At 45.9% G+C, this 26456-nt stretch overlaps 1 protein-coding gene across 2 annotated transcripts in view; it reads left to right on the top strand.

The window, feature by feature from the left end:
* The window catches only part of atp2a3 (ATPase sarcoplasmic/endoplasmic reticulum Ca2+ transporting 3), a 310265-nt gene that overhangs the window by 210393 nt on the left and 73416 nt on the right, over nucleotides 1–26456 (top strand). For both annotated transcript variants that reach the window (XM_038813618.1, XM_038813617.1), the window contains exons 10-12: nucleotides 9384–9486; nucleotides 14943–15074; nucleotides 18190–18312. In XM_038813618.1, the coding sequence (XP_038669546.1) occupies nucleotides 9384–9486; nucleotides 14943–15074; nucleotides 18190–18312 (358 nt within the window). The remainder of the gene's footprint in view (nucleotides 1–9383; nucleotides 9487–14942; nucleotides 15075–18189; nucleotides 18313–26456) is intronic.

The following is a 26456-nucleotide window of genomic DNA, read 5'->3' as shown; positions in this document are numbered from 1 at the left end:
GAGTCCCAGCAGTGGTGAATTGAGAGGATTCAATAGTTTCAATTGGCTCATGAGCAGAAGGGCCACCTGATGCCTCCACTGCCATGTGGCAGTGGGAAAGGCACCCATGGCATTTTACAGGCTGCCCTACCTGCAATCCTGCCGCCTGGGGACCCTGCAATTCAGCTGCTGTGTTGAAGTGGGCTGAGATGAAAAGTAGAATATGCTAATTTTTTCGATTTGTGGTAAATGGAAAACAGTTAATGGTGTGTTACCAGGAATTAAATTTTTGGCGTTGATGCTTTCTGTGAAAAACCTAAGACCCAAATGCGTGGAAATATTAAAAGTTCGGAAGAAAATCCTGTAAATACATTAAAAAATCTGATCTGTTTCTGATTTCAGTCCTGTCACTCTGGCAGCTCCCAGGGCTCCATTTAAAAAATATGTATTTTTGGTATAGTTGATATTTTCTGCCCTTCAACTGAATTGACCTGAACAGAGAAGTAATTTAAAGACGTTGAGGTTTGGTCCCCAAAACAGAAGTTGTTCACTATGGAGCTGATCTGTTGTAAGCCTTTAGCTCATTTTACTTCGTAGCGGATGGGATGAGCTCACCCATCAAGTGGCTGCTACTATCCTGAATCCTGATTTCTGACACCGGCCTCTGGATTGCACTTCCTCTTGGAGCCGATTGTTACCTTTAGTGTCATTGGATTCACAAATGTTGTATGGGGCTGGTTTAGCACAGTGGGTTAAACAGCTGGCTTGTAATGCAGAACAAGGCCAGCAGCGCAGGTTCAATTCCCGTACTGGCCTCCCCGAACAGGCGCTGGAATATGGCGACCAGGAGCTTTTCACAATAACTTCATTGAAGCCTACTTGTGACAACTATTATTATTATGGTTTTAGTTGAACTGAATGGACCAGTATCAGACACAAAACGTTCCCACCATCTACATGTAGGCACTGCATACTCTATGTGCAATCCAGGCTTGAATTGTCCACTCTTTTTGAAGTTGAAGCTTTTGCCCATTGTCTACGTTATCGGATATTGAGCATCTCGGGGAAAATAAATTAGTCCAGCCTTATTCATTCCTTTACCTTCTGCACTTGGTCACTCTTAATTTTGTCTTGTTTTTGTCCTGCTCTTGTTCATTCCTTGTCTGTCTTCTTTCTCACTCTTGCTTGTTCTCTCATTCGCTTGCTCTCTCTCTTACTCACATTCTCACCCACTCACTCTCACTCACTCTCTCTCACTCACTCATTTTTTTCACTCACTCATTTTCTCACACTCACATATTGGCTTGAGGTGTGCAACCTGAAAGAGAGTCAACATGACATCAGTGCAGAGTCACGAACAGGACAATTTGTTATCCAGTGATATGGATGTCTAATCAGACCTCATCAAAGAGTGAGACTGAATAACACTCCTAACGTTTTTAAGTTTTAAGACTGTGCAGAAAAGACACATTTGTTCCCGGAATGATCATATAAGATATTGGGCTTTGTTATTTTTTAAACAAAAACTTTATTAAAACAAAAGAAAATAAATGCTATTTAACTTTCAGACTTCACAGTTCTAATGCTAACACGTTATTTATATACAGTTTAACTGTAACGCAAATTCCCATTAAACAACTCTCGGCATTGGAATTCCACTCTCGTTCACGTACGCATCCAGGCAAAGGCAGCACTTTGATTTGGGAAGCAATTTTACTTCTGTTAGGGACATCTCTTTCGGAATCCTTTGCCAACGTTTTCTCTTTCTGGCATTTTTACATGACCTCTTACACTAGCTGCCTTCCTGCTTCTCTGCCTGCCTTCCCATTCCCGTCTACACAAAAGGCTGGAGCTAGGTCATTCATATACAACTAGATTCCCATTACTAGACCATTTGGTCCTCAGACTCTGTTAATGGGAGGATGTCTGGTGCTGCAGGAATGTCCTGAAGAACAATGGGTCTTTGCTCAATCACATCATGCATTCCCTAATGAGGTTATGTTTGAATGGGGGCCTGTGACTCAGCTAGGTATGGGTGTATTCCTTTGCCTGTGCTGCTAGCAGTTTTCCAGTCTGCTTAAACCTTTAGATTGTCTGCTTCATTTTTGGACCCCCATTTCTGAACCTATATTTCTAATATCGTGACACCAGAGACAACATGAGTCTGGCTTCTCTCAGAGTGCGCGTGTTCATATTATCGAACAACCAACCGTGACTGTAAGACAAGGGGAGCTGTACAAAGGTGGACCTTGTCACAGCATGAGAGGACCGTAATAAGCAGAATCTGTCAAGGGATGACTGGTCATTGAACATCAAGATCTTGCATTGACTTGGACAAGACGAGAAAGGAGAGTGATGGAAAGGATGTGAGGAATGTCATGGGTTCCATTTGATATATGGTTAGTGCTTAATTCCTTGGAGACAGATCAGTTATATCACATCACATGATGCCAGGTTGCTCCATTACCTGTAGCCAAGGAGTACAGAGAGGCAAAGGAAAGGAGAGAGGAAGCATTCTTGATTCTTTGTCAGAAGTGCCTACAACACCAGGATGTCAGCTTTCACGATCCTGTCATGGAGATGAAATTGAAGACTTTCAAGGCCACATGAAACAGTAACCAAACTAAAGAACATTGTCCTGAAAACAGATCAAAACCTATTTCAGACACTTCCTTGTTGGCGCCATTAGTAAAATGGACATCGATGTGATGCTGGTCCAGACATTGGCACTGTGACCCTCGCCTCATGGTAAATATGATGGATCATCAGGATGGACAAATAAAAGCTCTTACACTTTGTTGAGGGGTCAGTCAACCACTCCTTCCATTAATGTGGTATCGCATGGGTATGGAATGCTGTGGCATTGATTCAAGTCATGAAACCACAATTAACATTTGAACACTTGCTGATCAAGTACTGAGAGTTCTTGTGAGACAAGTGAAGATGGATTAGTCAAGAGTGATCCACTTTTTTTCAGACAGATACAAGGCCTACAGCATCAAGAGCGGTGAAAGTGGACAGAGACTAGTTAAAGGAACGCAAATCACCCAAAATATTATCTCCTGACACGAAAATTCCAACACAATTAACAACATTTGTGGGCAGGTGTAGCACAAGTGGATAGCACTGTGGCTTCACAGCGCCAGGGTCCCAGGTTCGATTCCCCACTGGGTCACTCTGTGTGGCATCTGCACGTTCTCCCCGTGTCTGTGTCGGTTTCCTCCGGATGCTCCAGTTTCCTCCCACAGTCCAAAGACGTGCAGGTTAGGTGGATAGGCCATGATAAATTGCCCTTAGTGACCAAAAAAGTTAGGAGGGGTTATTGAGTTACAGGGATAAGGTGGAAGAGAGGACTTAAGTGGGTTGGTGCAAACTCGATGGGCCGAATGGCCTCCTTCTGCACTGTATGTTCTATGTTATTACTATAGAACATAGAATAGTACAGCACAGAACAGGCCCTTCGGCCCTCGATGTTGTGCCGAGCATTGTCTGAAACCAAAATCAAGCTATCCCACTCCCTGTCATTCTGGTGCGCTCCATGTGCCTATCCAATAACAGCTTGAGAGTTCCTAAAGTGTCCGACTCCACTATCACAGCAGGCAGTCCATTCCACACCCTAACCACTCTCTGAGTAAGGAACCTACCTCGGATATCCCTCCTATATCTCCCAACCTGAACCTTATAGTTATGCCCCCTACATCCACCCGAGGAAATAGTCTCTGAACGTCCACTCTATCTATCCCCCTCATCATCTTATAAACCTCTATTAAGTCTCCTCTCATCCTCGTCCGCTCCAAAGAGAAAAGCCCTAGCTCCCTCAGCCTTTCCTCATAAGACCTATCCTGCAAACCAGGCAGCATCCTGGTAAATCTCCTTGCACCCTTTCCAATGCTTCCACATCCTTCCTATAATGAGGTGACCAGAACTGCACACAGTGTGGTCTCACCAGGGTCCTGTACAGTTGCAGCATAACCCCGTGGCTCTTAAACTCAAGCCCCCTGTTAATAAACGCTAACACACTATAGGCCTTCTTAACGGCTCTATCCACTTGAGTGGCAACCTTCAGAGATCTGTGGACATGAACCCCAAGATCTCTCTGTTCTTCCACATTCCTCAGAACCCTGCCGTTGACCCCGTAATGTGCATTCAAATTTTTCCTACCAAAATGAATCACCTCTCACTTATCAGGGTTAAACTCCATCTGCCATTTTTCGGCCCACGCTCTGCATCCTATCAATGTCTCTTTGCAACCTACAACAGCCCTCCACATTATCCACTACTCCACCAATCTTGGTATCATCAGCAATTGTACTGACCCACCCTTCAGCCCCCTCCTCCAAGTCATTGATAAAAATCACAAATAGCAGAGGACCCAGCACTGATCCCTGTGGTACACCGCTGGTAACTGGTCTCCAGTCTGAAAATTTTTCATCCACCACCACCCTCTGTCTTCTATGTGATAGCCAGTTACTTATCCAATTGGCCAAATTTCCCTCTATCCCATACCTCCTTACTTTAGATAGAGAAATACAGCACAGAACAGGCCCTTCGGCCCACGATGTTGCGCCGAACTTTTGTCCTAGGTTAATCATAGAATTTTGGACAATTTTTCACAGCCAATCCACCCAACCTGCACATCTTTGGACTGTGGGAGGAAACCGGAGTACCCGGAGGAAACCCACGCACACACTGGGAGGATGTGCAGACTCCACACAGACAGTGACCCAAGTCGAAATCGAACTTGGGACCCTGGAGCTGTGAAGCAATTGTGCTATCCACAATGCTACTGTGCTGCCCTTAAGAAGTTAACCTACACTCCATTATTTTACCCTAATCCATGTACCTATCCAATAGCCGCTTGAAGGTCCCTAACGTTTCCGACTCAACTACTTCCACAGGCAGTGCATTCCATGCCCCCACTACTCTCTGGGTAAAGAACCTACCTCTGACATCCCCTCTATATCTTCCACCATTTATCTTAAATTTATGTCCCCTTGTAATGGTGTGTTCCACCCGGGGAAAAAGTCTCTGACTGTCTACTCTATCTATTCCCCTAATCATCTTATAAACCTCTATCAAGTCGCCCCTCATCCTTCTCCGTTCTAATGAGAAAAGGCCTAGCACCCTCAACCTTTCCTCGTATGACCTATTCTCCATTCCAGGCAACATCCTGGTAAATCTCCTTTGCACCTTTTCCAAAGCTTCCACATCATTCCTAAAATGAGGTGACCAGAACTGCACACAGTACTCCAAATGTGGCCTGACCAGGGTTTTGTACAGCTGCCTCATCACCTCACGGCTCTTAAATTCAATCCCTCTGCTAATGAACGCTAGCACACCATAGGCCATCTTCACAGCTCTATCGACTTGAGTGGCAACTTTCAAAGATCTATGAACATAGACCCCAAGATCTCTCTGCTCCTCCACATTGCCAAGAACCCTATCGTTAACCCTGTATTCCGCATTCATATTTGTCCTTCCAAAATGGACAACCTCACACTTGTCAGGGTTTAACTCCATCTGCCACTTCTCAGCTCAGCTCTGCATTCTATCTATGTCTCTTTGAAGCCGACAACAGCCCTCCTCACTATCCACAACTCCACCAATCTTCGTATCATCTGCAAATTTACTGACCCACCCTTCAACTCCCTCATCCAAGTCGTTAATGAAAATCACAAACAGCAGAGGACCCAGAACTGATCCCTGCGGTACGCCACTGATAACTGGGCTCCAGGCTGAATATTTGCCATCCACCACCACTCTCTGTCTTCTATCGGTTAGCCAGTTTGTTATCCAACTGGCCAAATTTCCCACTATTCCATGCCTCCTTACTTTCTGCACAAGCCTACAATGGGGAACCTTATCAAATGCCTTACTAAAATCCATGTACACTACATCCACTGCTTTACCTTCATCCACATGCTTGGTCACCTCCTCAAAGAAGTCAATAAGACTTGTAAGGCAAGACCTACCCCTCATAAATCCGTGCTGACTATCCCTAATCAAGCAGTGCCTTTCCAGATGCTCAGAAATCCTATCCCTCAGTACCCTTTCCATTACTTTGCCTACCACCGAAGTAAGACTAACTGGCCTGTAATTCCCAGGGTTATCCCTATTCCCTTTTTTGAATAGGGGCACGACATTCGCCACTCTCCAATCCTCTGGTACCACCCCTGTTGACAGCGAGGACGGAAAGATCATTGCCAACAGCTCTGCAATTTCATTTCTTGCTTCCCATAGAATCCTTGGATATATCCCGTCAGGCCTGGGGGACTTGTCTATCCTCAAGTTTTTCAAAACGCGCAACACATCTTCCTTCCTGACAAGTATCTCCTTGAGCTTATCAGTCTGTTTCACACTGTCCTCTCCAACAATATGGCCCCTCTCGTTTGTAAATACTGAAGAAAAGTACTTGTTCAAGACCTCTCCTATCTCTTCAGACTCTATACACAATCTCCCGCTACTGTCCTTGATCGGACCTACCCTCGCTCTAGTCATTCTAGAAGGATGAGGGGGGATCTTATAGAAACATTTAAAATTATGAAGGGGATAGATGCAGGCAGGTTGTTTCCACTGGCGGGTGAAAGCAGAACTAGGGGACATAGCCTCAAAATAAGGGGAAGTAGATTTAGGACTGAGTTTAGGAGGAACTTCTTCACCCAAAGGGTTGTGAATCTATGGAATTCCTTGCCCAGTGAAGCAGTTGAGGCTCCTTCATTAAATGTTTTTAAGGTAAAGATAGATAGTTTTTTGAAGAATAAAGGGATTAAGGGTTATGGTGTTCGGGCCGGAAAGTGGAGCTGAGTCCACAAAAGATCAGCCATGATCTCATTGAATGGCGGAGCAGGTTCGAGGGGCCAGATGGCGTACTCCTGCTCCTAGTTCTTATGTTCTTATATTCTCATGGCGCTGAGGTCCCAGGATCGATTCCGGCACTGGGCCACTGTCCATGTGGAGTTTATACATTCTCCCTGTGTCTGCATGGGTCTCACCCACACAATCCGAAAGATGTGCAGGGTAGGTGGATTGGACATGCTAAATTGCCCCTTAATTGGAAATTATTTTTTAATACTCTGGGCAGAATTTTACATTCCCCCACCGGCGGGTCCTCTCCACCAACACCCCCTCCTGTCCCAGCCCACCCCCTGTGCCTAACCTCCCTCCCTGCCTTAAGACGCCCACACTTGCCTGGTGCTGGACCCTCGGGCCTTGGACACTGGGGAGTCCGGTCCACTGCAGCTTCTGCCGCTGTTGGGAGAAAAGAGTGGCCAGCCAATCTGATTGGCCAGTAGCTCGCTGAAGCAGGGCTTCCTCCTGAATGAGGGTCAGAAGTCCCGTCTCTCAATAAACACTTGCTGAAATGTTAAATAGCTGCGAGGCAGGCAGCATCACCAGGGGTGTATTCTCCACAAACCCTTCAAATGGCAGAAAGGGAAACCCTGCCATTCTCAAAATTCAGGTCCCGGTTCCTATCTTCATAGACACTGCCAGACCTGTTGAGATCTTTCAGCGTTTTCAGTTTTTATTTCAGACTTCCAGCATCTTTTATTATCACCATAAATCTCCTCTGTTTCCTCTCTGGTACAATCAGATCCTTTTGTAATTTGGTGACCTGTACGCAGTACTCTAACTGCGACTCGATTAGTGTTTTGTACAGTTCTAGCATAATCATAGAATTTACAGTACAGAAGGAGGCCATTCAGCCCATCGCGTCTGCACCAGCCCTTGGAAAGAGCTTGGAAAAACCCTACTTAAGCCCATGCCTCCACCCTATTACCGTAACCCAGTAACCCCACCTTACCTTACCTTTGTACTCTAAGGGCAATTTAACATAACCAATCCACCTAACTCGCACATGTTTGGATTGTGGGAGCACCCGGAGGAAACCCACGCAGACACGGGAAGAATGACAGTGACCCAAGCAAACCTGGGACCCTGGAGCTGTGAAGCAACTGTGCTAACCACTGTGCTACCGTGCTGCCCACGCTCCCTGCTCTTATGTCCTCAGTTTAAAAAAAGGGAAATATCTCTTTTGCCATTTTGTCACCTTATCTACCTGTCCTACTTTTCGGTGTCTATGGACATGCACTCCAAGGTTCCTCTGTTCTCCACGTTTCTTGGTATCCTACCATTCATTGTGTACTCCTTTGCCTCGTTTGTCATCCCCAAATGCATTACCTCCCACTTCTCCAGATTGAATTCCATTTGCCATTTTTTCCCCCTCCTGATCCATTGATATATTCCGTAGTTTTCTTCCTCACTCGTAACCACGTGTCCAATTTTCATATTATTAACAGCTTCTTAATCATGCCCCTACATTTACATTTAAGTCTAATCCGCAGATTAGACCTTTTTTTAAAAAAAAAAAAAAAATTTTTTTTAGAATACCCAATTCATTATTTCCAATTAAAGTGTAGTTTAGCGTGGCCAATCCACCTACCCTGTACATCTTTGTGAGGGGGTAACCCACACAAAGACGGGAGAGAATGTGCAAACTCCACACGGACAGTGACCCAGGGCCAGGATCGAACCTGGGACCTTGGCGCCGTGAGGCAGCAGTGCTAAACATTGCACCACTGTTTTGCTCTTGGGCAAGACCTTTTGAAGTTGTCTTCCAGAAGGTTCCTGCTTGCAGATTATGGTTCTCAGTTCCTCTGGGGGGACGTGAACACTGCCATCCAGAAGCTGGCCTGGCTTCATGGTAATTGCGTGGGCCCCAGGGGATACCTACCCCTGCAATCGAGCCTTCCAGGTTGGGAGTGCAGGTGTCTGCACCTTTCTACTGCACAAGGGAAAATTAGAGGTGCTGGGAACAGTATGGGAATACTGGTATTGGGTCGTGACCGGCATTTTAAAAGTTCCACAGACTATCCCCGAATCTCTGAAAGTCCAGCCCACTAACTCTGATTCTCTTTTATTTTAGAACGGTTGTTCAGTTTACTATATACTGAGCAGAAACATTTTCCTGTATGTATTTTTAAAAAAATGCTCCCTCTATATCTTTTACACTGGCCCTACTCCAGTTCGTATTAGCTGAGTTGAAATTCCCTATTGTCTATGCCTCTCAGATTTACCATCATGTTTGTTTGCCCTTTGTGGGCCTACAGTACCCTCCCAGGAGTATGATTAACCCTTTCCATTCTTCAATTCAATCCATTTGGCCCCATTTGATGATCCTTCTGCCATATCATCCGCCTTACAACTAAAGTTGTATCTTCAACCAAAATTGCACCCCACCCATCTCTTACCCCCCTCTCTATCTACTCTGAAAACCCTCCAGCTAGGAAGACCAAGCTGCCAATGGCTGCGCTTTTTCTGGTACAAACGAAACATTGGAAAGTAATTAACTGTATGAAGTGTTTTGAAATGGCACTGATCTAAATGAAGTATTTTGTTCTTCACAGATTAATAGGAGACAAACCCATTCAGGCCAGTCTTTACAATGGACTTGTGGAGCTGGCTACTATCTGTGCACTGTGCAATGACTCCTCCTTGGATTACAATGAAGTGAGTACAGTTTTTGTTTAACAGCAACTCTCCCATTCAATTATAAAAAGCACCTGCTAAGGACTTTATCTACATTGTACCCAGGAGCATTGCACTGTCCTGGAAATTATTCAGTGTTCATTAATCATGTTCTTTTAGTTACAGGTCTTAATGTCTCTGTTCCTTCCATTGTCTAGAATCCAGTCTGTGTGTGTGTGAAGGCGGGTCTGTGTGTGTGAAGGCGGGTCTGTGTGTGAGAGTGTGGAGGCGGGTCTGTGTGTGTGTGTGGAGGCGGGTCTGTGTGTGTGTGTGGAGGCGGGTCTGTGTGTGTGTGTTTGTGGAGGTGTGTGTGGAGGCGGGTCTGTGTGTGTGTGTTTGTGGAGGTGTGTGTGGAGGTGGGTCTGTGTGTGGAGGTGTGTGTGGAGGCGGGACTGTGTGTGTGTGGAGGCGGGACTGTGTGTGTGTGTGTGGAGGCGGGACTGTGTGTGTGTGTGGAGGCGGGACTGTGTGTGTGTGTGGAGGCGGGTCTGTGTGTGTGTGTGGAGGCGGGTCTGTGTGTGTGTGTTTGTGGAGGTGTGTGTGGAGGCGGGTCTGTGTGTGTGTGTGTGGAGGCAGGTCTGTGTGTGTGTGTGTGTGTGTGTATAGGCGGGTCTGTGTGTGTGCGTGTGTGGAGGCGGGTCTGTGTGTGTGTGTGGAGGCGGGTCTGTGTGTGTGTGTGTGTGGAGGCGGGTCTGTGTGTGTGTGTGGAGGCGGGTCTGTGTGTGTGTGAAGGCGGGTCTGTGTGTGTGTGGAGGCGGGTCTGTGTGTGTGTGGAGGCGGGTCTGTGTGTGTGGAGGCGGGTCTGTGTGTGTGGAGGCGGGTCTGTGTGTGTGTGGAGGCGGGTCTGTGTGTGTGTGGAGGCAGGTCTGTGTGTGTGTGGAGGCGGGTCTGTGTGTGTGGAGGCGGGTCTGTGTGTGTGTGGAGGCGGGTCTGTGTGTGTGTGGAGGCGGGTCTGTGTGTGTGTGGAGGCGGGTCTGTGTGTGTGTGTGGAGGCGGGTCTGTGTGTGTGTGTGGAGGCGGGTCTGTGTGTGTGTGGAGGCGGGTCTGTGTGTGTGTGGAGGCGGGTCTGTGTGTGTGTGTGGAGGCGGGTCTGTGTGTGTGTGTGGAGGCGGGTCTGTGTGTGTGTGTGGAGGCGGGTCTGTGTGTGTGTGTGTGTGGAGGCGGGTCTGTGTGTGTGTGTGTGTGGAGGCGGGTCTGTGTGTGTGTGTGTGGAGGCGGGTCTGTGTGTGTGTGTGGAGGCGGGTCTGTGTGTGTGTGTGGAGGCGGGTCTGTGTGTGTGTGTGGAGGCGGGTCTGTGTGTGTGTGTGGAGGCGGGTCTGTGTGTGTGTGTGTGTGGAGGCGGGTCTGTGTGTGTGTGTGTGGAGGCGGGTCTGTGTGTGTGTGTGTGGAGGCGGGTCTGTGTGTGTGTGTGGAGGCGGGTCTGTGTGTGTGTGTGGAGGCGGGTCTGTGTGTGTGTGTGGAGGCGGGTCTGTGTGTGTGTGTGGAGGCGGGTCTGTGTGTGTTGTGGAGGCGGGTCTGTGTGTGTGTGTGTGTGGAGGCGGGTCTGTGTGTGTGTGTGGAGGCGGGTCTGTGTGTGTGTGTGTGTGGAGGCGGGTCTGTGTGTGTGTGTGTGGAGGCGGGTCTGTGTGTGTGTGTGTGTGGAGGCGGGTCTGTGTGTGTGTGTGGAGGCGGGTCTGTGTGTGTGTGGAGGCGGGTCTGTGTGTGTGTGTGGAGGCGGGTCTGTGTGTGTGTGTGGAGGCGGGTCTGTGTGTGTGTGTGGAGGCGGGTCTGTGTGTGTGTGTGGAGGCGGGTCTGTGTGTGTGTGTGTGTGGAGGCGGGTCTGTGTGTGTGTGTGTGTGTGTGGAGGCGGGTCTGTGTGTGTGTGTGTGGAGGCGGGTCTGTGTGTGTGTGTGGAGGCGGGTCTGTGTGTGTGTGTGGAGGCGGGTCTGTGTGTGTGTGTGGAGGCGGGTCTGTGTGTGTGTGTGGAGGCGGGTCTGTGTGTGTGTGTGGAGGCGGGTCTGTGTGTGTGTGTGTGTGGAGGCGGGTCTGTGTGTGTGTGTGTGGAGGCGGGTCTGTGTGTGTGTGTGTGGAGGCGGGTCTGTGTGTGTGTGTGGAGGCGGGTCTGTGTGTGTGTGTGGAGGCGGGTCTGTGTGTGTGTGTGGAGGCGGGTCTGTGTGTGTGTGTGGAGGCGGGTCTGTGTGTGTGTGTGGAGGCGGGTCTGTGTGTGTGTGTGGAGGCGGGTCTGTGTGTGTGTGTGGAGGCGGGTCTGTGTGTGTGTGTGGAGGCGGGTCTGTGTGTGTGTGGAGGCGGGTCTGTGTGTGTGTGTGTGTGTGTGGAGGCAGATCTGTGTGTGTGGAGGCGGGTCTGTGTGTGTTTTGCGGAGGGGGGTGTCTATAGATGGGGATCTGGGTAATAATCTTTATTATTATCACAAGTAGGTTTACATTAACACTGCAATGATGTTGCTGTGAAAATCCCCTAGTCGCCACATTACGGCGCCTGTTCGTGTACACTAAGGGAGATTTCAGATTGTCCAATTTACCTAACAGCACATGTTTTAGGACTTGTGGGAGGAAAATGGAGCACCAGGAGGAAGCCCACACAGACATGGGGAGAGCATGCAGACTCTGCATAGACAGTGACCCAAGCTGGGAATCAAACCCAGGTCCCTGGCACTGTGAAGCAACAGTGATAACTACTGTGCTACCGGGTGTGTGTGTGTGTGTGTGTATAGATCTGGTGGTGAGAGAGACTCTGGATGTGTGTGAGCGAAAGAGACACTGGGTGCTTGTGTGTGTGTGTGTGTAAGTAAGTGGGGGTGTGTGCGACTGTGTATTACTGGGAGTTATGAAGGTATATGTGCTGTGTTTGTATCTGTGATTCTGTGACTGTATGTGTGTGGGAAGGGGAGCTCAAGTTTGACTGCAGGGGTGTGTGTGATGAGTCAGAACAAGGTTTCTTAATTAATCAAATGACATCCATCATTCCAAGAAGACAAAACCTGAATTTTAACTACTTAAAACTCTACTCTCGAGTGACAAATATTCTTTCTCATTCTCCAGCGAATCCAGTGTTGATAATTTAAAATCTGTTTTCATCCACTAAATGCCTGTTTGTGAAAGTAGTTGACACATTGGATTTCTTGATTTCTGTCCCTTGCTTTCCCCGTTCCCTGTTTTTGTAATCTGTCCTACATGGCTACACCAGTTCTGATAGAACATAAACCTATCATCTTTCCCATTCGCTGGCTGCCTCTTTAAATATGACTGTGATGCACACCATGGTGGAGCGGGATTTTCCACGCGGCGCGGGATTTTCCACGTGGCCTGTCGTATGTTTCACAGAGGCGACCAGGAATTGGCCAGCAGAGGGATCTTTTGGTCCTTCTATTGTCAACAGGGTTTCCCGTTGAATGCACCGCTCATTGCTGTGAAACCCGGGGCGGGGTGCGCCGTCGCCAGGATCGGAAGATCTCACTGGTGTGAACGGACACAAAATTCTGGCCCATGTGTGACTTTGTTTACTCAATATTGTTTCACTCCTGTTTTTAATTGTCATTAAAATGAGTGTTCATTTCATTGAGAATTTATTATTGAAATATCCTGTGTGCACTAATAGCTACACTCCAAACCAATTTAAGATAATCATCCGTGCTCGTAACCTGGCTCATTTACTAGAATTAGTCATACATAGGAACCATTCTCTGCAAACAAAAGGATTATGTTCAAACCCCGATGTCTTTTGGAATTACCCTGGGGAACCTATAGCCCTGTGTTGCTTTCTCCATGGTAAAGCCTCGGCCAATCTGAGTCGAATTGCCAACTAATCAGGATCCTTTTCTCCTGTAGCATAAATTCTTGTGATACTTGAAATTTGACATTCTTGTGTTTGGCCTGATATTCAAGAATCTATTATATATTAAAAGTCTCACATGGCGACACTTTCTAGCTACAAAATCTTACTTCCTGTTTCTGTGTTTTTTGCCACATTTTCGCCCATTAGAAAGTTTGCAGTATAAATTTAAATTGTAATGTAAACTTTTCAGATAGCAATTACATCCTCTGACCAGAGACGGCACTATTGCATCTCTCAGCATCTCAGTCTTCATCAAGCGAAGCTCCTATTCTCTACTTCCCAAACTGCCTTCAATTATTTTTGTGTTTAAATGTAAATAATTATGAAATCAAAGAATTGTGCAAAAATATGGACATAACATGCAACTTCCAAAGGTGGATTGAGGTACTCCTGTGTGTGTTCTGGTTTTAGTTATTTTCTGCCTTCTAACCATGCGTTACCTGAAAGTCCTGTGGGAGAGTAACTGCTACAGTAACTTTGTGAAATGGAACAAAGATTTCCATAGATATTTGAGATATAAATGATCATCAACCTCTTTGGAACAGGGATTTCTGGAAAAACTCAGCAAGTCTGGCAGCGTCGTAGGAGCGGAAAATAGAGATAATGTCTTAAGTCCATTTGGCTCTTCATCAGAACTGAGGGAGAAAATCTGTTAGGTACTCTGCTGTAGCTGGAAGAGATGTAGCAACATTAAGAACAAGAGATAGATGACCAGGCGGGGAAGGGGGAAGGAGCATTGAGACAAAAATATATGGGATATAAAAACCCAAATGATGAAGGAGAAAGGTCACAGTCAAAAGATGTTGAACTCAATGTTGAGTCCTGAAGGCTGTAACGTGTCTAAGCGGAAGATGAGATGCTTCTCCAGTTGTGTTGGGCTTCACTGGAACATTGCAGCAGGCTAAGAGCGAATGTAGGTACATAGGAATTAGGAGCAGAAGTAGGCAATTTAGCCCTTCGAGCCTGCTCCACCATTCAATCAGATCATAGCTGATCTCTTACTGGTCTCAAATTCAGCTCCCCACCTGTTCCCCATATCTCTTTAACCCATTTTTAAAATCAGAAATAAATCTATCACCTCCTTAAAATAATTCATTGACTCCAACGCCACAGCATTCTGGGGCAGCGAGTTCCACAAATTCACCACCCTCTGCGAGAAATAGTTCCTCCTCATCTCAGTTTTAAATCTACCCCTCTCAACCTATATCTATGACCTCTCGTTCTAGATTGCGCCACAAGGGGGAACATTTGGTCTACGTTTACTTTATCAATCTCTTTTAGTATTTTATATACCTCGCTCAGATCCCCTCTCATTCTTCTAAACTCCAGTGAATATATGCCCAAACTGTTTAATCTCTCCTCATAAATCAACCCTTTCATCCCCAAAATCAGTGTGTTGAACCTCCTCTGAGCTGCCTCCAATGGCACCACATCCACATGGGTGTGAGAGTAAGGTGCTGAGTTAAAATGGCAAGTGACAGGAAGATTGGGTGAGAGTTTGAATTTGGTTCTGACAGTGTGATGTAAACCTCATGATGATTTTTTTTGGTGTACTGGCTAGAAATGTGCGGTGCTCAATCTTCTCTTTTCTCCCCTCCTTCCAGGCCAAGGGAGTTTATGAGAAGGTCGGTGAAGCTACAGAAACTGCTCTCACCTGTTTGGTGGAGAAGATGAACGTTTTCAACACTGATCTCAATGGCGTCACCAAAGTGGAAAGAGCCACATACTGCAACAATGTGAGCATTGGTTATTGTATTGCCACAATTTCTTTGACATGGTTATAATCTGGAGAAGCAATGCTGTGGAGATTGCAACATGTTTATTTACAGCTATATATTGTTGGGAGGTGCAACCAATGGTCTTGGAAAGCCTTTTAGTAAGTCCGAGAGCTGCAGGGAAATACCCATATGCACCCATGACTCATTGGTAGCTTAAAACCATTTGGGGTGAATTTCTGTGGCCACCCTCTCATTCACCTGTCGTAGCATTAGCAGAAGAGCTGAGGAAATCCTGCAGACTCTCATTAGAACCCCTTGCCCATATGGTATGAAATGAACTTACATTTCTACAGCCCCTTTCGTTTCCACGGGCAGTCCCAATGTGCTTTACGGCCAATGAAACACTTCTCAAACCTTGCCATTTTTTTTTTTCTCGGCAAATGTAGCACTTTGTGCACGGCAAGATCCCATAAGCACCAATGAAATAAATGACCAGATCATCTCGTTTCAGTAATGTTGGTTGGGGCGAAATTGTTCACCAGAACGTTGTGAGGAACTCAGTAAGGGAATCTAGGATTATGGGGATAAAGCAGGAAAATGGAGTTGAGGATTATCGCATCAGATCAGTCATGATCTCGTTGAATGGTGGAGCAGACACGTTGGGCCAAATGGCCTACATCATCAGCTCTGTCTTTCCTCTTGATACAAAACAATCTTTTTGCACACACCTTATTTAACATTTGATCGAAGGGGCAGTGCAGGATGTCTGCAGCACTGCACTGAATCGTTGCCCCTAGATTCCCGTACCAGCCTCCCCGAACAGGGCCAGAATGTGCCAACTAGGGGCTTTTCACAGTAACTACATTGAAGCCTACTTGTGACAACAAGCGATTGTTATTATTATTAGATTTTGTGCTCAATTCCCTGAGTATTTTTGGGGGTCCAAGCCCAGAGTGCGACCATTAAACCTACTTCAAGATGTAATAATTAGATGAAGAAGACTTGAGCACTTCAACGGTACACTTCATCCTCAATATAGTTATCAGATTTGTTGTCTCATTTAAAGATATGTTTCCCTCCCTCTTTCTGTCACGATGTGTTAGCTGTGGTCCCAATGCTAACACTCTCACTTCCAAACCACTAGAATATAGAACATACAGGTTATGGCTTCAAGTTCCATTTGACCATTAATGCTAGACTGACACATCGAGCTGAATTTTCATGAAGGAGAAGGGAAACCCGAGTCAAGAAAGTTCTTAACTCTGCAAGCCTACCTCTGTGAAGGAGGCCCCCGCCTGCCATGTTTTTGTTCCAGGGAGGCAGGCAGGTGGCTAAGCTGGCAGGCTTGAAGGCTCGACTCCATTGACTTTCAGGCCTTAAACCCTCACCCAACCAGCCTATGTTCTCAAGTCCCTCGTATGACATATACCCTCACATACCCAATGCCTTTCCATGGCTTCCATTCCTATTCTCCCAGTATCCACTATGTCCAGAACCAGTGAGCTTTTGGCAAATATGACAAATCTTTGAAACACTAATGAAACCAATACTATAAACTATATATATATATAACATATATATATATAAAAAACACTATAAATAAGGCTTTGAAAATCTGCCGTGAAAAACTGCTCAGCTTACATAATCAAAAATGTACCAATAACAAAAAGCTTTCCCAACTTCACACCTCTTAATCTTGTCCAGGTAAACACACAGGGATTGAAAAAAAAACTCTTCAAAGAAACCTCAGGTTATTACCGGATCATAAAGTTTTCAATTGCACAAAGTTAGTACTCCTTGGTAAACTGTTAACAGTATCCACAGAAGCAGTTAGAACAGCAGGTCAGACATCTGTTTTTTTTTCCAAAGATAGCCTCGTTATGAATGCTTGGCTGAGCACCAAGAATGGCTGTTGCACTCAGCTCAGCAGGTAACGTTGGCATAGATTTCAAGGGAGTGATAGCTTTGTTTGATTTACACCATTACAAGATCTTTGAAGAATTTTTCGTTGCCCGTGCGATCATTTACACAAGACTGAGGTGTGAAGTGGATAATATTTCTTTGTCATTGATACCATGAATGGCTGTGATTGGTTCACAGTTTCATGGGAAAGTAAGGGGGGGGGGGCGGCAATGTACTTCAACGGGAATTTTAAATGGGTGTTTATTCTGGTTCCTGATTCAATAGTATGAAAAATGAAATGAAAATCGCTTATTGTCACGAGCAGGCTTCAATGAAGTTACTGTGAAAAGCCCCTAGTCGCCACATTCCGGCGCCTGTCCGGGGAGGCTGGTAGTAGGGTTCCATTGTGGTTCATAACCCCTTTGTGGTGCTGTAAACCATATCAACTAATAGTACAGGCCTGCTCCATCAAAATTGTTGGGGGGGCGGGGGAGAAAAAGTGTGGTGGAGGGTTGAGCTGCCCACACCTGCAATGAAGCTGTAAAAGGGTGGGGAGTTGTGCTTGTAGGCTCACTACCCGCACCCTTATCCTGTGCAGGAAAAACTTCCTGGAAACAGGAATGAGGGCCAGAATCCTGTTTTGACAAAAGGTTATCTGGACTCAAAACATTGGCTCTTTTCTCTCCCTAAGATGCTGCCAGACCTGCTAAGATTTTCCAGCATTTTCTTTTTGCTTTCAGGAATCCTGGAATTGGGTCCCATCCACCATTTTTAATGGCCTCCTGACTTGGCTCGAATCCACAATAAATCCAGACCCTTGACACCTTTCCCATATTACATTTAAATGTAATTCTCAAGCAACCACAATTGGGTTTGAATCTAGATTGCCTGTTCAGTAATATAACTACTGCCGCTAGTTTACTCAAGGTCAGATATTCAGTGCGGAACATTTTCACAGAAGTAGTTCATTGTTTAATTTTGTTGATCTTTTGCTCATTTATGAAAAGCATTGATTATTCCTGCAGAATTTGCTTACGTCTGTATTCATAAAATCTGCTGTCTGGTGCTAACTTGCTTCTGTAAAAGATAACCTTATGATGCTTTGTTTCGAATATTTAGAGCTGACTTCTTGTTGCTCCGAGTTGACTCTTTCAGTGTGATAATTATGAGAAGTTCCTCAGTGGCCTCCATCTGTGGCTGACATACTGACACTGCTCTCGCTCCCTCATAGACCATCAAACAGCTCATGAAGAAGGAAGTAACCCTTGAATTCTCCCGCGATCGAAAGTCCATGTCTGTCTATTGCTCAACCATCAAACCGACAATAGGATCAGGAAACAAGATGTTTGTGAAGGTAAGAGATCATCACACAATCACACCATCTGGAGAGGACCAGATTTTCACTCCCAGGTTGGGTGCAAAGAGTTGGGACATTTCCCAGCTTCACAAACCTGACCCAGCACAAAAAGGTCCAGAAGTTGGGATTTTTGTCCTGGCGTGGGATGCACACTGGATTAGAAGTCAGGCCCCTCACCCCTGAACGAGCGCAGAGGTCACTTGGTAAGGAGGCGGGTTGGACAAAAGGCCTTTGGGTGAAGAGGCAGGCTGGATGGAAAGCTATTGGTGGGGAGGCAGGCTGAGTAGATGGCCATTGGGTGAGGAGGCCGGCTGAATGGAAAGCCATTGGGTGGCGAGGTGGGCCAGGCGGAAAGCTATTGGGTGGGGAGCCAAGCTTGGCAGAAAGCCATTGGCTGAGGATGCGGGCTCTGCGCAAGGCCATTGGCTGAGGAGGCGGGCTGGATGGAAAGCCATTGTGTTGGGAGGCGGGCCGAGCAGAAAGCCATTAGGTGGGGAGACAAGCTGGGCAGAAAGCCATTGGCTGAGGAGGCAGGCTGGGCACAAGGCCATTGGGTGAGGAGATGGGCTGGGTGGAAGCCTGTTGGCCGAGGCAGTGTGTGTGGAAGGTCATTGGCTTGAGGTGAGCTGGGCGGAAGACCACTGGCTGAGGAGGCAGTCTGGGCAGAGACTATTGAGTGGGGGGCGGGAGTTGCAGGCTGGGCGGAAGGCTATTGGGTGGGGGTGGGGTGCGGGCTTGACAGTGATTAATTTCTGTACATTTCTGATAACTTTTAACAATTCCATAGGACACCTGACCAACCCTAAAACTGTCTGGGACCAGATCCACAGGGTCCCCTTATCTCTCCAGAGGGACATCTGGGCGAGCCGACAAATCCACTAAATTCAGACCAGATCTTACCTGATCTAATCTGCATACTCCTGGCTGACCAAAATCCCACATCAGTGGAAGTAGCTGATGATTGGAATGGCCAGCTGACTCTGTAACCAACACACACGACCCACACCCAATTCTCGGCCACACGAATATAGGGAGTGCTGTGTTTTGGGGCCAGGCTTCTGATTTCAGGGCTTGTCCGGTATTCTTTGCCACATTGGAGAGGTTTTCTGTCACGGTGAAAATCCAGGCCATAGGGTCAACCAGCGTGGTTTAATTAGAAGCTAAAATCCATGCTGCCAGTGGCAAAAGCAGCACACCTAAGTCACAGCAGTGGAAAGAACATCAGAACATTTGAAGGACACTTTGAATGCGGCAATATCAGAGCCACACTACAATTAAAACGGTTTGTTACCATTAGGAAGTCCAGTCCCTGACAAATTACTTGCTTCCAGCAATGCTCCATTCACTCTTCAAGTCTTGCCATGGTATTAATCTGTTGCAGACTTTCTTGCCATGTAATTATAATACAATCTTAATATAGAAATTCAGAGTGGGCAGGGCAGGAGAGATCCAGAATGTTCGTTCAAAGAGTGGGCAGGGCAGGAGAGGTCCAGAATGTTCGTTCAAAGTTATTTGACGTATGAAGCGAAAACCTGGTATGGTGACTGTCTGCTGAAGTAAGGTGTTGATTGTGGTTTTTAAAAATCTTTGACTTTATAAATTTGTGCTGCTGTTGGAGGAGGCCCACAAGGTCAGCAATTTGGGTAGGAGATCTGGGAATATCGTAGGATGTTTCATCCATTCATTTCAAAGATAGGAAAATCCTACCAGGAGCACAGAGTACCCAATATTCACACCCAGCAGGCTGTGTGCTGCCTTTTATCAAATAAACAATACTTGAATCAAAAAGACTGTGCCCATGGAATGATTTGCCTAATTGGTTTTTAAATTGGGTCCATTCCGCTCGTGCTTTCTTTACCACAGCAACCCTTGTAAATGGGGGTGTATATTGCAGCCTAGTCTCTGCTTCGCTCTTGGATGTTTATGGGAGCTGCGCTGGGATTTCATCACAGACACGTGGCAGGAGATGAGACCAGGAGTGCCATCTGTCATGTTTTACCCGAGTGACTGCACATTAGACACGGTTCAAGGCCTCATTTTAGCAGAGAATAAATCTGCCTCCCACTGAGACATTTATAGGAGCTAATGTTTCTCAATTGAGAGACGTTTGATCGCCTTCGCCGAATCCACAGCCATGTTAATTGGTCTGCTTGATTTCGTCCTGTTCCACTTGCATTAAACTGCATCATTTTGGGGGCCACCCCTGGGAGGTATTTGCATTTCCCCAGTGAAAACCACTGTACCCAGAGTGACTCCAGGCAGAGGAGATTTGGGTTGTGATGTTGGATGCATCATGTCCTAAACTCGTGGCTCCCGGACTATAGGGTATTCGGAGGGAATAATGGAAGTGGAGGACCTGCCCAGACAAAGTGAAGCATTTTGTCTTAAATGTACAAACAGAAAAACTCTCAATGCTGCACCAACAGGTTTGATGGTATCTGGTTTGCAATTGCGAGAGTCCCCCCTTATTGACAAATCGTGATGAAGAAGAAAACAAGCCGTCATTTTTTTAGCATCATTTAGGACATCAGGATGCCCAAAGTACTTTGCAGCCATTGAAGTACTTCTGAAGTGTGGTCACCGTTTTAATGCAGTGAAACAAGGCAGCCAATTTGTACACAGCAAGACCCCAAAAACAGCATTGAGATTAATGATGAAACAATTTGTTCTTGGGTGTTTTGATTGAGGGATAACTTTTGGCCGGCACTTTGGGAGAATTCTTCTGCTCTTCTTTAAAGTAGTACCATGGGATAGAAAGATAGAAAAATAGGAGCAGGGGGAGGCCATTCGGCTCCTTGAACTTGCTCCACCATTTATTATGATCATGGCTGATCATTCAACTCAATAACCTGTTCCCGCTTTTCTCCCCATATTCTTTGATCCTTTAGCTCCAGGAGCTATATCTAACTGGCTTAACACAGTGAGCTAAACTGCTGGCTTGTAATGCAGAACAATGCCAGTAGCGTGGGTTCAATTCTCGTACCTGCCTCCTGAACAGGTGCCGGAATGTGGTGACTAGGGGTTTTTCACAGTAACTTCATTGACACCTACTTGTGACAATAAGCGATTATTATTATTATCATCTCCTTCTTGGAAACATACAATGTTTTGGCCTCAACTGCTTTCTGTGATAACAAATTTCACAGGCTCATCACTCTCTGGGTAAAGAAATTTCTCCACATATCAGTCCCAATCAGTCTATGCCGTATCCTTAGACTGTGACCCCTGGTTCTGGACTTCCCCGCCATTGAGAACATCCTTCCTGAATCTACCCTGTATAGTCCTGTTAGAAGTTTATAGATTTCTATGAGAACCCCTCATTCTTCTGAACTGCAGCGAATACAATCCTAACTGACTCGACCTCTCCTCGTATGTTAGTCCCGTCACCCCAGGAATCAGTCGGATAAACTTCACTGCGCTCCCTCTATAGTAATAATATCCTTCCTCAGGTAAGGAGGGAAAAACTGCACACAGTATTCCAAGTGTAGTCTCACCAAGGCCCTGCATAATTGCAGCAAAATGTCCCTGCTCCTGTACTCGAATCCTCTTGTTATGAAGGCCAACATACCATTTGCCTTCTTTACCACCGACTGCACCTGCACGCTTACCTTCAACGACTGGTGTTCAAGGACACTCAGATCCCATTGCACATTCCCCTCTCCCAATCTATAGCCATCCAGATAATAACCTGTCTTCCTGTTTGTGCCACCAAAGTGGATAACCTCACATTTATCCACATCATTGCCCACTCAGCTTGTCGAAATCTCATTGTAACATCTCTGCATCCTCCTCACAACTCACTCTCCCACCCAGCTAAGTGTCATTTGAAAATTACTATAGTTCCTCATCTAAATCATTTATAGATATTGTGAATAGCTGGGGTCCTAGCATTGATCCCTTCTGTACCCCACTAGTCACTGCCTGACACTTGGAAAAATACCTGTTTATTCCTACTCTTTGTTTCCTGTCTGCCAGCCAATTTTCTATCCATCTCAATACACTATCCCGAATCACGTGCTTTAATTTTTCAAGCAATTTATTTTCTGAAAGTCCAAATAAACCACATCCACTGGCTCCCCTTCATCAACTCTACTAGTTCCATCCTCAAAGAATTCCACTAGATTTGTCAATCATGATTTCCCTTTCATAAATCCATACCGACTCTCTCTGATCCTGCTACTTTTTTCCAAGTCGTGTTATTAAATCTTTTATAATGGACTCCAGCATTATCCCCACTACCAAAGTCAAGCAGGCTGGTTTATAATTCCATGTTTCCTCTTTACCTCCCTTTTTAAATAGTGGGGTCACATTAGCTACCCTCCAATCTGTAGGAACTGTTCCAGAGTCTATAAAATCTTGGAAGATGACCACCAATGCATCCACTATTTCAGGAGCCACTTTCTTAAGTATCTGGGATGTAGATTATCAGGCCTCAGAGACTCATTGGCCTTCAATCCCACCAATTTCCGCAACACCATTTCTCCATGGCTTTGCCAGCTTTCCCGTTTTACTTTTGCGCAAGACAGGAATAAACAAGTGTTGCAGCTCATCCAGGCGCTCCTTGAATGTTTACCAATGCCTATCCACCATCATCCCTTTAAGTAACGTTTCCCAATCTACCACAGCCAACTCGTGCCTCATATCATCTTAGTTTCCTTTATTAAGATTCCAAGTCTCAGAATCAACTACGTCACTCTCAATCTTGATGAAAAAATTCATCATGTTATGGCCGCTTGTCCCAAAGGGGTCTCCACAACTAGATTGCAAATGATTCCTTTCTCATTACACAATATCCAGTCTAGGGTGGCTTCTGGTGTGAGGTGGTACACAGGCAATACACTTCAATAACCTCCAGTTTACAGAAGGTAAAATGTGGGAGACCAGTCAGGAATGTGTTGGAATTAGGAAGTCTGAGCTAAAAGAGTACGAATTAAGATTTCAACAGGGACAATGTTAGGGAAGTCGAAAAGGGTGACCTTAAAGTAGATCTGTGGAAGGAAGCTCGTTTCATTATCAAATATGACATTAAAATTTCAAACCATCTCATAGTCTCCAGGAAACGGGATGCCATCAGTAGCTAAGAAACATAGGGCGGGATGTTCCAGCCTGGCCTGGTGGGTCCCTCCATGGAGGATGCAGTGAGCCAGCTAAATGTCCATTGGTTTCAGTGGGACTGAAACATGCCGCCCAGTTGTGGTGAGAACTGACGAAAATGACTTTTTTCGTCCTGATATTTAATTGGCGGAAACATCCACTCATCCAGCGCGATGTCAAACTAACAATTTGAATGACTCAGATGCCAGAGTGATAACTCTGAGCCATGGTGACATGTGCACCAATTTTAGAAATGTCTCCTTTTGTATATTCATGTCTCTCTCTCTCTCAGCGCACACACACACACACACCCCCCCCCCCCCCCCCTTTCCTTTTTTACACCACCCTAGCAGCTGAAAAAGCCATCAGGGGGCATGTCTGTACTAACCATTCTCGGGGGCAGGCTATAAAAATTGAGAGAGGATGTGAATGATACTGTTCCTTTAATTTGGTTTCTCCTCTCCTTTCTAAACTGTCAAGCACATAGTGCATGTCAAACCCTGGGCTATGAAGAGACTTGCAGACGCACTTTATCCAGAGAGAATTCATGTAATTTAAATCAAAAGATTACATCTAACTTAATAAAGATTGACTATTCTCAGACACTCTTTTTCTGTCTCTCTCTCAAACACACACGCACACATACTCTTAGAGCGTTGCTCCAAATTAAGAGGAGGCACTTTCTTGGAGAATTTTCTTTTTGCAATGTTGGCAGAAGTGGAAGTGAAATACTGAATAGTAACCGGAGGAGGTGGGAGGTTGAGGGGTGAAATACAGAAAAGTTTAATCAAGTAATTACGTCATCCGAGAGCCATTCAATGGTTTTCAGATCTGGCTGAATTCCTGAAGCTAGAGAAAATCAAATGATAAACAAGAGCGTCTGAACAGAGATTCCTCACCACACGGAGCAAATTCGCATCCTATTTACAGACTGGTTTGTAACCAGCCTGGCGCCAAGGGGGGGGGGGGGAGGAAACAGAGGTGGGGGGATGGAGATAGCCGCAGAGAGAGGGGGGAGCTTTAGAGGAACAGGGAAGGAATGAGGGGGATGGCCATTTACTGCAGGGAGAAACCGGGGTAACAAACAGACCCACCCTCCCTTGAGGACTAAGGGGGAGTGGGACCTCCTCACCACCACCGCCCCCCCCCCCCCCCCCCCCACATCACCACCACCACTACTACCAGCGGAAAGAAGCCTACAGCTGAACAAGGGGAGGAACCCAAACCACACCAAGACACAGAAGGGGAAATTGGGGACAGCCCCTGGTGGAACCCAACAACCCAGTGTAAAAATCAAACACGGATGTAAAATTGTAAATATTATCCAGCATCAGAGCCCTGGTCACGGCTATAGTGATGTAAATATTATCCAGCACCAGAGCCCTGGTCATGACTATAGTGATAGCGAGGAGCTCAAGGCTGGTTGTTCTAAGAACATAAGAACTAGGAGCAGGAGTAGGTAGGCCATCTGGCCCCTCGAGCCTGCTCCGCCATTCAATGAGATCACGGCTGCTCTTTTGTGGACTCTGCTCCACTTTCCCGCCCGAACACCATAACCCTTAATCCCTTTATTCTTCAAAAAAACTATCTATCTTTACCTTAAAAACATTTAATGAAGGAGCCTCAACTGCTTCACTGGGCAAGGAATTCCATAGATTCACAACCCTTTGGGTGAAGAAGTTCCTCCTAAACTCAGTCCTAGATCTACTTCCCCTTATTTTGAGGCTATGTCCCCTTGTTCTGCTTTCACCCGCCAGTGGAAACAATCTGCCCGAATCTATCCTATCTATTCCCTTCATAATTTTAAATGTTTCTATAAGATCCCCCCTCATCCTTCTAAATTCCAACGAGTACAGTCCCAGTCTACTCAAACTCTCCTCGTAATCCAACCCCTTCAGCTCTGGGATTAACCTAGTGAATCTCCTCTGCACACCCTCCAGTGCCAGTATGTCCTTTCTCAAGTAAGGAGATCGAAACTGAACACAATACTCCAGGTGTGGCCTCACTAACCCCTTATACAATTGCAACATAACCTCCCTAGTCTTAAACTCCATCCCTCTAGCAATGAAGGACAAAATTCAATTTGCCTTCTTAATCACCTGTTGCACCTGTAAACCAACTTTCTGTGACTCATGCACTAGCACACCCAGGTCTCTGCACAACGGCATGCTTTAATATTTTATCGTTTAAATAATAATCTTGTTTGCTGTTATTCCTACCAAAATGGATAACCTCACATTTGTCAACATTGTATTCCATCTGCCAGACCCGAGCCCATTCACTTAACCTATCCAAATCCCTCTGCAGACTTCCAGCATCCTCTGCACTTTTCGCTTTACCACTCATCTTAGTGTCATCTGCAAACTTGGACACATTGCCCTTGGTCCCTAACTCCAAATCATCTATGTAAATTGTGAACAATTGTGGGCCCAACACAGATCCCTAAGGGACACCACTAGCTACTGATTGCCAACCAGAGAAACACCCATTAATCCCCACTTTTTGCTTTATATTAATTAACCAATCCTCTATCCATGCTACTGCTTTACCCTTAATGCCATGCATCTTTATCTTATGCAGCAACCTTTTGTGTGGCACCTTGTCAAAGGCTTTCTGGAAATCCAGATATACCACATCCATTGGCTCCCCTTTATCTACTGCACTGGTAATGTCCTCAAAAAATTCCACTAACCTATGTACAGTTTTCTTTTAGGTCATTGGATAATACTCTACGCGAGAAACCCAGCTCTCTTTATTATCTATTCTGTAACTCATATTGAAACACCAATAATTACATTTTAAAATAAATTAATTAATTAAGTCTTGGAAAACAGCGATCGGGCAAGTCTCGTTACCGGACCGGGTAGCCGCATCCACCCGAATATGGCTAATTCAGACTTGAGAGAATACAAGCTAGCTTTCTGAAAACAGTCCTTCACAGAATTGTCACGGTACGGGAGGAGACCATTTGGGAAATTTAAAGAAGAAAAAATGTCAGCTAGAAAATATAATTGAGATCCAGGCTTAATATGGAAGGGTCAGGAGAG

The sequence above is a fragment of the Scyliorhinus canicula genome, chromosome 12 (assembly GCF_902713615.1).
Source record: "Scyliorhinus canicula chromosome 12, sScyCan1.1, whole genome shotgun sequence".
NCBI lineage: Eukaryota > Metazoa > Chordata > Chondrichthyes > Carcharhiniformes > Scyliorhinidae > Scyliorhinus > Scyliorhinus canicula.
This window is presented reverse-complemented; position numbering and strand designations above follow the sequence as displayed.